At 41.8% G+C, this 14,083-nt stretch overlaps 2 protein-coding genes across 2 annotated transcripts in view; one reads left to right on the top strand and one right to left on the bottom strand.

Annotated features, from left to right (window-relative positions):
- The window catches only part of LOC106941796 (chromobox protein homolog 1-like), a 13,968-nt gene extending 12,891 nt beyond the window's left edge, over positions 1-1,077 (top strand). Inside the window, exon 4 of the mRNA XM_015024913.1 lies at positions 351-1,077. Coding sequence (XP_014880399.1) covers positions 351-501 — 151 coding nt within the window. The 3' untranslated portion in view covers positions 502-1,077. The remainder of the gene's footprint in view (positions 1-350) is intronic.
- Positions 1,078-4,026: 2,949 nt separating this feature from the next.
- Positions 4,027-14,083, bottom strand: part of LOC106941795 (nuclear factor erythroid 2-related factor 1-like) — a 17,817-nt gene continuing 7,760 nt past the window's right edge. Inside the window, exons 2-8 of the mRNA XM_015024912.1 lie at positions 11,566-11,758; positions 11,229-11,526; positions 10,611-10,787; positions 7,493-7,597; positions 7,193-7,343; positions 6,415-6,990; positions 4,027-5,036 (exon numbers count right to left, since the gene is read on the bottom strand). Coding sequence (XP_014880398.1) covers positions 4,051-5,036; positions 6,415-6,990; positions 7,193-7,343; positions 7,493-7,597; positions 10,611-10,787; positions 11,229-11,498 — 2,265 coding nt within the window. The 5' untranslated portion in view covers positions 11,499-11,526; positions 11,566-11,758 and the 3' untranslated portion in view covers positions 4,027-4,050. The remainder of the gene's footprint in view (positions 5,037-6,414; positions 6,991-7,192; positions 7,344-7,492; positions 7,598-10,610; positions 10,788-11,228; positions 11,527-11,565; positions 11,759-14,083) is intronic.

The raw sequence follows: 14,083 nt of genomic DNA, 5'->3' as shown, positions 1-14,083 counted from the left end.
GGTGATCGGCCCTCATGGGTGATCGGTATCGGTGATCGGCCCTCATGGGTGATCGGTATCGGTAGGAAAAAACCTGATCGGCCATCTCTAGTATATATGCATGTATGTATATACATACACCAATGAAGTGCTAATAATAAAAGCTAGACTGTCATCCAGATTTAAAAGTTCAGAAAATGTGAAATACTTTAGTGCTTTTTTGTATTCTGCTTTGTAAGTGGAACTCTGGTCATGATGTCTCTTCTATTCAACAGCTGCATCCATTCAAGTTTACCTGAAAGAAAGTATCAGTGTTTCAAAGTCTCTTTCCTCCAGAACCTGACAATCTTTCTTCTTCTGAAACTGAACAGGAAGAACTCTGACGAGGCGGACCTCGTACCGGCCAAAGAAGCCAACGTTAAATGTCCGCAGGTAGTGATCTCTTTTTACGAGGAACGCCTCACATGGCACTCTTACCCCACAGAAGAAGAGGAAAAGAAGGAGGAGGAAAAAAAGGACTAGAGGATGAGGGGAGGTACAAACGGGGTGAAGAGGAAGTGTGGCGATGCAGGGCAGGAAATCAGCTCCCCACCAGTTGACTGTTAACTTTCAGTGTCTCTGACATCCTACAGTGTGAGGATCAGCAGCTGTCAGTGGAAGTGACAGAAAATCTGTTTTCCTGCCCTGAAGGACTCGAGTCCTGAAAAGATATTCCCACCCGTTAGCGGTTGCAGCGGTTCGTTTCTAGCAGGTGTGTTTGACATCTGCGTTTTGTTCTGTCCCTTTACCATGAATGTGTTGTGCCTTCAACAAGTATTCTTCCAGACCGCCAAGTATCCAATGGGAAAGAAAAACAAACGCAGTTAAACATTAAGGTCAATGTTTGGTTTTGGATGAAGTTCCTCTCTCCCCAAAGTGTTGAGCTGATGGTGGTGGTGGTGATGATGATGATGGCAGCCGCAGCAGAAAGAATCTGAGATGGGTGGGAACTTCTTTTAAACAATAGGAAAGCAGTGAATTTTCCAACATAGACAGAAAGCTGTTTTTCCCTTTCCGTGACTCTCATTCAGAAACATTGCTGATCTTATCCCACCAATATTTTACTCTAAAGAGTTTCAGTGAAATCATCTTTTTTTTTTTTTTGCCTTATGTTTTCCTGTCTGAGGTAAAGCGCTCTGTAACAAAGTGGACTTCACTAGAATTAGGGTCTGGCTCGTACTATGCTGAAAACTCTTCCTTCAGAAAATGGTTCATGTTCACTTCTACTGCGTTCCACATTTGTTTTCTAGGTTATAAAATCTTAGCATGCACTGCTGGGCAACTCAGCTATTCCTCATCTGTTCTCAGTTGGCAGGCGGTTTTTAAAATGCTCAGCATACAGATGGGAAATGACCGTCTCACTACTTTGTTGTTCTCCACCAAAGCTTTCCAATTATGTGTTAACTGTAGCCCAGCTGTGCATTTCTATGTAAACTGTAATAGTGTTGTAGCTTTCTTTTATTGGCACATTTGGATTGGATTGATTTCTTTTTTTTTCCATCTGGTTTCTTTCTGCTCGTCATTTCTTAGGAGCCATGCTGTTTTAATACATGAAATTGTGACGCATGTATTGCATCTTCATCCATTTTAAAGATTTGCTATATAACTATCCATCCTGGCTCAACTGAAAACTGTCACAAATTTCACTTGTTCAGTTGTTGGTGCTTTAGTTATATTTCTGCACCACATCTATCAGCATTTTAAATATAATTTCCTACATTTTAACCGTATGTCCTCTCTGCGGAGGTAACAAAGCTCTATTCATCTGTGCTATTTTTTTTCCCCAGATATCTTTTTTGTTCCTAGTGGATTTGCTTGTTGATCTGTTGCATGTCTGTTGATCTACTTTTAAATTCTGATTTCAACAATAAATGATTTGGGACTCATGAGTTTCTTAATTGTTTTGTTCTATAACCAAACATGGACCACAGAAATCTGAACATCTGTAAGACCAACCATCGGTGACATTGATAGCTGTTGCACTAAATGAAGGTAGCATTTCTGTGACCTCTGGTTATTTGATGACTAAACATAAATGTCAAGTAGTTTAAAGTGAATATGTTGAAAAGATGAGTAAAGTTGATAAATGAATCCTCAAAATGATTGGACTGGCCATTTCCATTTGAGGCAATACTTGAACTGATGTTCAAGTATTGTTGTGCCTTTGACCACTTCTGTATGTGATTCCCTTCGCTTAATTTCTGGAATATTTATTCTGGTGCAACTCTAACCAGGTTGAGGTTTTACTTTAGATTTAAAGGAATTCAGCGTTTCAGCTGTTTTGCAGTTTTCTGGAAATTTTATCCAGATTTGTGGTGTTTAGAAGCTGAATGCTGCTTCTTCATGTCTCCATGTTCTGGATGCAGAACACAACCAGAAGACCTGAGAGGTCTGGAAGGTTGATACAACAGCAGATCTTGAATGTGTTGTGGTGCTAAACTGTTCAGTGATTTATAAACTAACAGTATCTTAAAGTCTATTCTCTCAGTAAAGGATTGCAGAACTGGGAGACTGCAGGCTGCTGTTTGAGTCCTTATCTGTTTTCTGCATCTGCCACTTGGTTCATGGATAATAGTGGTATCATTCACTGCACAAATGAACACTGCTTTGAAAGAGGGAGATGTGCTTGAAATCACTGTAAGAAGCAACACTTGCCCCAATATCAACCAGTTCCTTGGTTTGCATCACAAAGAACCCTCATTAAGAGAAACTGCTGCCAAGAGAATTTAAGTTTCTATGTCACTAATCAAGACATTCTCTTGCAGTGGAGGAGACTTCAAGACACCTGAGAGCAACTGATCCAACAAGGAGCTCTGAGGTGAATTTAACAGGAGAGTGAAGCCACCAGCTGAAAGCTTACTTAATATTACTGCCAGTAGATAGTATTATATCAGTGCAAAGTTATATTTTCCGACTAATGTTTCTAATTTTGGTCATCTGGATAATCATTTGTTCTGGTAAAATATTATAGCACAGTATTCTAATCAGAATTTAGAGTCTGCATCTACAAGCACAGGTTGAAGGAACAGTCAGACAGACTGGAGTGTTATACCTGATGAAGTATATTTGGATTTTCTGTTTACCACAAATGACTTCAGACTTTGTATGAACACATTTCTTTTCTTGTCAGGATTTTCTTGCAGATCACTGCAGAAAAGATCCAACCATCACTTCTGAATAAATTAATGCATTATTGTTCTTTACATAGAATTAATACATGTAAAATCAACATCCTGGATAAAAGTATAATACAACAAAAGTTACAAAATTTCAAGTCCTTTTCCATCTTCAATAGTTTCAGTCTTTGTGCTGAAGGTGAGGCAGCCATGCTGCACTGGGAATTTTACACCTTTAGGGTCTTTACAAGATGGTGCTGGTGAAAAGCTTCTCTTTGTTATGCTGTGATGTCCACCTGTGGTCCGCTGCCTGCTGACCAGTGCCCCCTTCTGTTCAATAGAACAGAACAGAAGGGAGCGCTGGGATTCTCTGTTTTCCATAAGGCAGCATGTCTTCTTCTTGTGTATGAAATTGTTACACTAAGAAGCAAAGACGCACATGCAGAACATTAGAATTATCATTCTTCAGACTGAATATTTTTTGTTTTAACCCTAAATCATTGAGATATTATTTGCTACAAACTGATGTAGCAGATTTGTATCTGTTCAAGAATAATCCAGTTCACAGATTTTCTAAGTACCAAAGATTTGAATTGATCTCAGTTTGTCCAAATACCAAAAACAGTGAAAAGACTTCTTAATGAGCAGAAGCCAGATTTAGCTCTGTTCCTTCAGGAGGAGAAAACAGACATGTTTTATACTCAAATTTCTATAATCTTGTTAAAAAATACAAGAAACTGAGTCTGGAAAAACATGAAATTTTGAAATGGAAAATTTTAGAAGCCTTGGTTTACATCTGTTGTGTACAGAACCTTCCAGTTGAGGTCATCCAGAGGTCAGGAGGGTCGGTGTTTCGTGCTTTGCCGGGTCCTTGTTGGAAGCTCATCCTGCCGGTTCCAACCTGATCAGTTCTTATTCAGCTCCTCTTCTTCTTCACGCCTTTGTGTTTTTTGCCGTTTTGACTGGCTCTGATCGACGCCACAGTAACTGTATCATCAGGTCCAAAACGAAGCGTGTACTCTGTGGCGTCCAGCGGTCTGCCGTTCTCATCCTCCAGCTGGGAGAAGATTTCCTGGTACAACTTCCCAAATCTGCTCTTCATGTCCTGCAAGCGCCTGAGGCTGTTCCTCTTCTCCTGCAGCAGCTTTGAGCGATGGAGTCTCAGGGCCTTCAAGTCTTCCTCCAACGCTAGCAGAACGTCTAGTTTCCTCTTCCTGCAGTTCTGAGCAGCTATCTTGTTCTTCCCACGCCGCCGGATGTCCCTGATGAGGGTCAGCTGCTGCTGGCTGAGCTGGCCGAGCTGGCCGCTACTCAGCAGGTGGTTAAACTCCTCTACTGGCAAGTTAACAATCAGCTGGTAGGAGAAAGGGATCCTGAGGGCCCGGGCTCGCTCCTCATCTCGGCTCCAGGCTTTAGTTTCTGGAGCCAGGCTGGAGGAGGAAAGGCAGCATGGCCTGGTGCTGCCAGCCCTCACTGCTGATTCAGTCTGTATGGGGGACATCGTCCCAGGAGCTGGAGAAGACAGCGAGGACAAGGGCGGGTTGTAGTAGGTGTGATCATGGCCTATGTGTTCCACCCAGGAAAAGCCTGGAAACAGTTTGGAATCTTCGTGGTTAGGAGGGAACTGTGGTACGCCATGTCCTCCAACCGCTCCCATCTCCTCCTCCACTTCCTCCTGCTTAATGGTCACCTCCACTTCTAAATGCGATCGAGCTGAGCCGTCCTCATTGCTGCTGTCCACCTCGTCAGAAAACACATTCTCCACAGCCGACGCACAGGATGAAGAATCATCTGCTGAGCCTTCAGAAACAATAGGAGAAGAGAAGGAAGAAGGGCTGTGGATGAAGTCCAGAGACAGGCCGGAGTCTGAGTCCGTCTCCACCTCCGCCTCCGCCCAGACATCTACGTAGGAGGATGCAACAGGAAAGATTAAAACAGCTTCAAAGTCTGAATGTTTGTGACATTGCCTCTGATTTCATGAAAGTTGTTAAAAATAATCTAGAGCAGATCTTTAGAGTCTACCCACCCAGATCTAAAGTCAGCTATAAAATGTGCACATTAGAAGCCATTAAAACCCTTTTTCCTCTAAATACTACACCTATTGTCCTGCCAAATCAATCTGCTCAGAGAATTAATAAATGAATAAATGCTGCAATAACCCAGCTGCATTAGTTCGTTTTGAAGCACCTTTTTGATTCAATTTAGGGGGAACTTAGTCTTTTTGAGGTTACACTTTACATATGATCTATATTATATATTTTTTTTGGTTTGACGGTCAACAGGCAGGACCGCAGCTCGTCAAGGTAGGATCAATGGATGGGTCAGTATTTCATTACGACACATTTTACTGGGTGTGTTATATGAACTAAGCAGTGCTAGCTTGTCTGGATAGTGGTATGTTAAGCAAATTTGAACACTGTGTTTGAGAATAATCTTCACTGATGCCCAACATTTAGATCAGTTTAAAAATCTAAGGCCACAGAATTTATGTGGTTCAATGAGACAACATGGTGAGGACAGGAAACTATGGAAACAGCAGGAAAAAACAACAGGAGAGAAATGTCAAGAGTTCAGCCAGCAGCACACACTGCAGCAGCGGCTCAAACTCCCAGGTGTCTGGTAGAGGACGAACAGCCTCAGCGTGGGGAGCAGGGGTTAGTCAAAGTAGAGGTTTACTGTATAAATACTTTACATGTACCTAGGTGTGTCTCTAAAATTCATGTAAAAATGTGGAAATGTAAAGTATGGCCAACAGAAAATGATCAGGGAGACAACCAACGGCTCCACAGCTCCACCAAAGGAAGCTGAGGTTATAGTTCAGGTGAAATCTGAAAGGTTCCCGACACCAGTTAGTTTGACCCATGACCTTTAGATATCTGCTGGAAAGCTGATGCTGAAGTGAGAATTTAGCTTGATAGAGCCAAGTCTTCATCCAAATCAGGAAAAACATTGACATCACAAGGAAATATAATTGTTTGGAATGGCCTAGTAAAAGTAAAGCTGACATGTGATCTGTGGGGTCGCATGGAGAATAAAGTTTCTCACAATCTTATACATGTTAGGAACTTTTGTGAAGTACCAAATTAAAAAATCAGTTGCTAGAAAACCAAGATGCTTCAAAACGTATTGGTGTCACTGATCTCTCTGGGTTATTGCACTTTTCTGACATAATTATTTATTTTTAGCTGGATGGCAAAAAACAAATGTGACATTATTATTTCAAAAATGATTTATTAATAATTCTGCTCCTTAAGCCAGTGGACTCTTTATAGTGAAATACCTCCCAGTCTGCTGGGCTGCTCCTGATCTTCCATCCAGTTACCTCTCCTTCCAGCTCTCTGATGGACTCCATCACAGTGTAGTTGCTCTTCCTCTTTAGACATTGCTTCCAGCTCAGGACTGAATCCTTCCTCCAGTTGTCCATCTAACAACTGAATGTCTTCCAAGATGTTCAAATTCTCCAACAGGTCTCTGATGTGGCCAGGAAAACCGTCTGCACCTTCCTCAGCCAACACAAAGGAACTGGACGATGTTCGTCCAAAGTCCTGGTCCAGATCATTCCCTCCGGACGCTTGGCTGACACTAGGAGTTTTCAGGTCATATGATGAAGAGTCTGAGCTGAAGGGAGAAATGTCTTGAGTGAGCAGGTCCATGCTGAAGACTGCCAAGTTATCTCCACCAGGATTTTCGTCTAGCAGGTCAGCGTAGTTTGAAGGAATTGTCCAGGAGTCCATCCTGGAGTTCTCCAAAGTGAAACCTGTGTTGATCACTGAACCATCCTTATCCAGCTCATCACTGGGAGTCAATGGAAGAAGAACTGGCTCCTGTTGCAGCTGGTTAGCAGTCCCAAACAGATCTAAAAACAAACAGGAAGTATTAGGAAGAAAAGTTATCTTTGAATAATAATAAAAAGCTGTGTTTGAATTCATGATATATTTTAAATCTCTGCTCCTTTTGTATTTCTTAGTTTCCAGCTAATGAACAATTTGGTCCACTTTCATCTAAAACAATCAGAATTCAATCCAAGGTTGAGTTTTCCTATGCCCCGTGAAGCTCACCCTGCTGCCAGTAGGTCCCTGTGAGATGCTCTGACCCAGGACGGGTGTTGGAACATGGGGGCGGAGCTTCAGACCCATCACCTGGTGCAGTCGCAGCTGTTCTTGAGTCAGGGCTGTGGTTTGAACAGGTCATCATTTCAACGTCTATGTTCTGCAGATAAAAGATTACAGTTTAATCTCATTTCATATGTATCTATGATCCTCTCAGAGGTTTCATGCCTTGTATATTTCAATTTTTTATTTTTTTTTTTTTTTTTGTTCATCACATGCATTTGCATCTCTTCTAACTCTGTTTGTTACCTCAGGCTCCAGGATGTCCATTAGATCCTGCCACTGGAGTTCCAGGTCGAGGCCCAGTGGCTGATTTTCATCAGAGGATTCATCACTTCTGTCAATATTAGTTCTCTAAAGAACAGCAGAGGAGTTATGAGTGTCAAAACATCTGGGGCAGGCCTAGAGGGGGACAGAGGTGTCCAGAGAGTGGACACCTCTGACATGACACTGTCATAACCATGATATAACACCTGTTATGAACATAAATGAGTCTTTCTAAATGTTTATAACATTTAGAAACATTTAGAGGCCTGGGAGCTTGAGGGTTCTGCGCAGTATCTTGGCTGTGCCTAGAACTGCACATTTCTCGACTGAGATGTCTGATGTTGTAACTGTTTGAGCCACTGCTCCAGTTTGGGGGTGACTGCCCCGAGGGCCCCGATGACCACAGGCACCACTGTGGTCTTCACCTTCCAGGCCTTCTCCATTTCCTCTCTGAGGCCCTGGTATTTCTCCAGTTTCTCGTGCTCCTTTTTCCTGATGTTGTGGTCACTTGGTATTGCTACATCCACCACAACGGCTTTCCTCTGTTCTTTATCCACCACCACAATGTCCGGTTGGTTCGCCATTACCATCTTGTTTGTCTGGATCTGGAAGTCCCATAGGATCTTAGCTCGGTCATTCTCCACCACCTTTGGGGGTGTTCCCCACTTTGATCTCGGGGCTTCCAGTCCATATTCTGCACAGATGTTCCTGTACACTATACCCTCCACTTGGTTATGTGTATATATATATATATATATATATATATATATATATATATATATTTTATCTGAAGCATCATGGGAAAAGCCGTTATGAAAGAAAATCTGTTGGGCCTCACTGTGACTCAGACAACACACTGCCAGACAGAACACATTTAGAATATAAAAAGAAAGAAATAAAAGATATGCAGTTCAAGATTAAACAATTTTTCAAGATAAAATATTAAAGTTTAAATAATAAAGATTTTTTATTTCACATATCCAGTCTGAAAAAAATGGTAGAAGTTTAAAAACTATTTTTCTGATGAACAGCTCTGGCAGATTAGGATGGACTGTGACGGAGGTCGTCCTGCTATTGGTTGGATGCTTGTTGTGATCATGTGTAGAAGCAATAAACAAGGTGGATTGCAAAACTGGGACATATAAGTACGAGTCAGGATGTGATGATCAGGTTTCAAAACAAGACAGACAGTCACGAGGTTGACTGTACAGCACCTGATATTTAATACACGAGGGGGATTTCAAAACACTGCTGTACACACTTTCATTTAAAGGAGCACCACACTCATAGATCTGTATGCTGCAGCTGACTTTCACAAAGTAATCTGACACTGAGAGTCAGCTGCAGTTTTTAATCCCATGCAGCCTCCATAGCAGAAGAGGTTGTTGCCTTCTAGTCTCTCCATCACTGGTGTTGGTTTTTGTGTTCTAACATTGACAATCTGAAGTTTGAAGTCCTGTTTGCTTTCCACAGTTCGGACAATCAGGAATTGTCCTGCACAACAGAGCAACTTTTAGTGATGTGAGCTGTACCTTCCTTTTGTCCTTTTTGTCCCAGTATGTTTACCAAATCTTTCTGAGATAAAAAGTCTATTTTTTGGCAGATTGTTCATTTATTTGTACAATGATAATTTGCATTTAAACATTTATCTATGTCTAATTAACTGTACCCAGAGAGAACCCACACCTGAAGCAGAAAGAAGCCAGGCTGGGATTGGAACCCAGGACCAGAATGCTGCAGTGCTTCGTGGATGAACATGTCTGAAGGATTTCTAGGTTAGGAAGCCCACGTGAAGCAGAAATATGAAGCCAGAGGTCAAGGCCACATTACATGATTTTCAGGCTGAAAGATGCAGGCACAGAAACAGTCAGTCTCTCCAGTGAGACATTCGGAGCTGCAGAACCCATTGCTCTAAAAGGACGGACTCCTTTTTAAGGATTCTGTCCTTTTAAAGGAATGTGTGTTGGTCTCAGTGTAACTAAACAAACATCTTTGATTTTCATTTTATTTTGTGAAATGAAGTCAGAGTGTGTGACACAGCAACAAAAGCAGAAGTGTCCCATTGACAAGGTGTTGCAGCCTAACTGAGTTCATTGCTTAATTTTTCTGGTGACATCAGGTTTGCTGGTGACTCATCAGTTTCTGACTCAGTGTTTCACATGCCATCAAGCTCAGCTTTTATCTTTACCCAAAACAAAGCTACTACGTTAGTTCACACCCCGGGTTATGGAGAGTCACGGGTAACCCAGCAACAACAGTGGTGTTTTCAGAGATTTTATCTTGAACTGTTATAGTTGTTAAGAACTAAACTTTGCTTCCAGAAGGGTCTTTTTTTAAATAACACTAAGAAGTCACAGTAACCCACATTGTTTCATTTTACACAACAAAATATATCTGACCTTACACTGTTCAACAGAACACAGATATCTTGTTTTCTTAAAGTGAAGGTATTATTTAAAATGTACATTTTTGATGTTTTTATAACATTATGTTATTACCTCATGGAAAACATACATGGGGCGTTGCTTTGACTCTTTCATGCATGTTAGAGTAATCCTTGAATCTCTTGTTGCAGCCATTAGGCTGGGTTAAACCCTCTATTTGGTTTAGAACAGTGGTTCTACATTCAATCTCAACTTTCATTGAATGAAAGCAATATGTTTACATCAAGTTATTAGAAAAATACTTAGAAGGACCCAGTGTATAAATGAGGTGTCTGCAATTTGTCTGCTGGTCTCCAGCAGCTTTTCAACGTCTATCTGTACAGCTGGGCTGTATAGTGTGTAGGACCAGAGACACAGCAAAACGTCTGGCTCTCGAGCAATGCAGTGTGAGACCACTGGTTCACACACAAAATACTGCTGGGTTATTTCTTTACCCATACATGTTGGATTTCTGTTTACATCAAAGTTGGATAGTTTTAACTGAACGTTAGTCCAACATTTGTTGGAAGGTCAGAGGAGACAAGAGCAGAGTGGTTCAGAGTCAGATCTTAAGCTACGTTAAACCTTCCTGGGAAGCAGGAGGCTAATTTTCGATGTAAATAGAACAACAGAGACGCATCATGCTGCCCATTATGGTGTGTGATCATCTGACATACCTGCTCTTCTTCCTCCAGACTATCCAGAACTTCTCCTTGTCCCATAGTTGGCTCACTTTGGTCTCTCTCTACCTGACCCAGTGTTCTGTCCATCAGAAAGTTCTGGTCAGGAAATCGTCCAGACAGAGGACCAACTTCCTGCTGGACCAGCCATGTCTCCAGCTCTGCCTGAGAAACCTGTGAAGAAAAGCTTCAGATAAAGACTTTTTACAAACATGAGCTATGTGAACTTTTAATTAGAAACAGAATGTTGTAGTAATAAGACATAAGACATCCTCCTTTTATGATGATCCTCTTTTCATTTTCAATCTCGTTTAGTTCAGAGGGAACTTGTTCATGTTATTTGACTGCTTTGCTTCTTCATTGTTCATATTTTATGAAATCTTTGCAACATAAATGCCTTATAGATTATTTATTCAATTTAATTCTTAGCGAATTACATTTTAAATGTTTTTTTTCTAAAGGAGGAGGTTAAATATTCCTGTTCAAAAGGAAGTGATGATACAACAAACAAATTTGAGTGCACACTTTTACATTTTTGGTCTATTTCTGTACATACAGACTCATGGTGTGAGTGGCTAAAGAAAAGCTGGTCCTTATGAGTGTGTGTTTCCTTACCTGTATCCGGTCCAGAGAGCGGACCCAGCCAAACAGCCTGCGCGCTGTGAAGAACTGATCCAGATCCACCATCTTGGGGTGCAGGCTGTGCCGGTTGCGGAGGTTCAGGATCTGTGTGTGTGTCAGCGCAGAGGTTGGACCCAGAATCAGCTCACACCAGGATGGAGGCAAGAACACCTCCAGTCCCACATGCACCCTAACTCCACAGAGACTCAACAGGATGGCCATCTGAATGAGTCCCTCTGTGAAGTATTCCTTTATGTGTAACATGGTCCTTTGGTTTGTGCTATTCCTTTTCCTGGAGGATTGTCCAGAAAAAGTATTGCTATAACATGGCTCTTTGTGGTAGGACGTGTGGAACTGTAGTTTGGATTTTATGTTAAAATGTTAAATTACATTTTGGCTTCATTGTTTTAATAGATTACTGCAGATAGCTAACGTGCCATGCTGCTTCACTCTAACAAGAGAAAGATCTATGATGAGTTTCTGGCCAGTGATCAGGGTGGGTCTTCTTCAGAGTAGAGGTGTGCCTTCAGACCACACAGGAAAAAAAACAGGAAAGGGAAACATTTGTTATTTTCTCTGACAAACACACGAAACAATGAAATAAATAAACCTTCTTTTGGGATTAATGCTCGTCTTTCTGGCTAAACTTCATGTGTTTTAATGATTTCTTGTTCCTTTTTACAATCCATCCAAAATGTATTTTTTAGGATGTCTCCCTCTTCAGTTATTAACTTTTTATTTTTCATAGCCTGAGAAAGTCACCAGTTCATCTCTTTGTTTTTGCTTGTTTGTCTTGCCACTCAAACTGAGGCAGGTTCTGGTTCTGGTTCTGCTGGAGGTTTATTCTTGTAAAGGGGAGTTTTTTCCTCTCCACTGTTGCCACATGATCTAACCAGCCATGTTTGCCTTGCTTAAAAAATACATTTCCTCCTGGTTTCACTTTCCATGCCGGTTAATGTCTGTTGATACCTTATGAACCTCATCATCTGGGTTGAAATGGAACTTTTATTATTATTATTTCAACTTGACATTGCATATTTAACCAGAAATTGGAATGAGCTCTAATTTATCTGTTGTAGTTATTTTTATAATTGTGTAGCAAATAAATATATTATCACAAGACAAAATAGATTTGATAGAGTGGATATGACAAAAACAGTATGGAAGATATATATATATATATATATATATATATATATATATATATATATATATATATAAATAAAAGATACAACAGTGACATTGAGCTATCCAGTGTGGGTCCTTAGCCAAGACCCTTTGAGCTATATAGCCTACCTCATACCATGCCATGAGAGACATTGATAAGCACGATATGCCGGCTCAGACGTCGCCCAGCCAAACAAGGTCTGCGTCAGGTGCTGGGGAACCAGAGCACCTTGATGAAAAATGGGCTACTGGAACAAGACGGAAATGGGCGAGAGGTGAAAATTGGATCTGTTGGAATACTACAACTCAAGTAACCCTTGTCAGAGGGGCTACATGCAAAGAATGTGGAAGGAATGATTAGTTTGACATCCCCAGTTAACACTAACTGCCAAACAACTAGTAGCTCAGTGCTCCAACATCCGCAAACGGCAACTGCTATCACAACTTGAGATTGATGAGGTACAACACAGATGCTATGGCAAGGGGGAGGAGCCTGGATGTCAGGACAGGGGGGAGTTAACTACAACTACCCGGCCAGAAACTGTGTATGTAGCCACAGTAACGAATGAACTACCAAAGCTGAACAAGGCAGCAAATGACCTGAGAAATAGAATCGTGGCCCGAATGAACACCAGGCAGCCCTGACGCCAATTACAACGGTTGAGTGAAGTACCATCAGAAAGTCTCATTGAAGATGTGAATGCAGCATTAAGATCTATCCCTACCAACACCATAACAGAAACCAATGAGCTGATATACAACTCAGCATCAGTGATCCTTGAGATGCTTGGCTATAAGAGCAACAATGAGACCCAATATCCATCATGGAAAAGACGGTTAGAGGATCAAGATAACAAGGAGGGAAGTGAGCCAGCTGTCAGAGCTCCTAAGAGGTGCAATGAAAAGATCAGTACCTAAGAAGTACAGCCAGATGCCCATACCTGAAGCACTCGAAACTCCAAGCCTTGGCCAGCCGCCTAAAGAGATACACAAGAGACAATGAAGCCAGGAGGATTAACCGGCTAAAGTGTACTCTCAATGGCAGGGTACTAACAACAGAGCAGACCCACCAAGGCTGGAGACTGAACAATACTAGAAAGATCATATGGGAAAGGGAGGCGACCCACAACAGCAATGCACAGTGGCTAACCTCTGTACGAGAGGACCACAGCAACCTCCCTGAAAAAGCCCCGGTAACCATCACTGTGGCAGATGTCCAAGAAAGAGTCTCAGGTATGAAAAACTGGACAGCACCAGGACCTGACATGATCCATGCCTACTGGCTGAAGAAACTCACTGCCCTCCATGAGCAACTGGCAACTCAACTGAACCAGCTGCTACAAAATGGGACTCACCCTGAATGGTTAACTGAAGGGCGCACAATCCTGATCCAGAAGGATCCCTCAAAGGGTTCAGTCCCATCCAACTATCGGCCAATAACCTGTCTCTCTACAACATGGAAGCTCATGTCAGGCATCATAGCGGCTAAGATAAGCGGACACATGGATAAATACATGCACATGGCACAGAAAGGCATAGACATAAATAGCAGAGGAGCCAAACACCAACTGCTTGTAGACCACACAGTCGCCCGAGACTGCAAAACCCGACACACCAACCTGTGCACCGCTTGGATTGATTACAGGAAAGCCTATGCCTCAGTGCCACACATTTGGATCATT

The sequence above is a fragment of the Poecilia latipinna genome, unplaced genomic scaffold, assembly GCF_001443285.1.
Source record: "Poecilia latipinna isolate Pla-1442-1.1 unplaced genomic scaffold, P_latipinna-1.0 Scaffold3873, whole genome shotgun sequence".
Lineage (NCBI taxonomy): Eukaryota > Metazoa > Chordata > Actinopteri > Cyprinodontiformes > Poeciliidae > Poecilia > Poecilia latipinna.
This window is presented reverse-complemented; position numbering and strand designations above follow the sequence as displayed.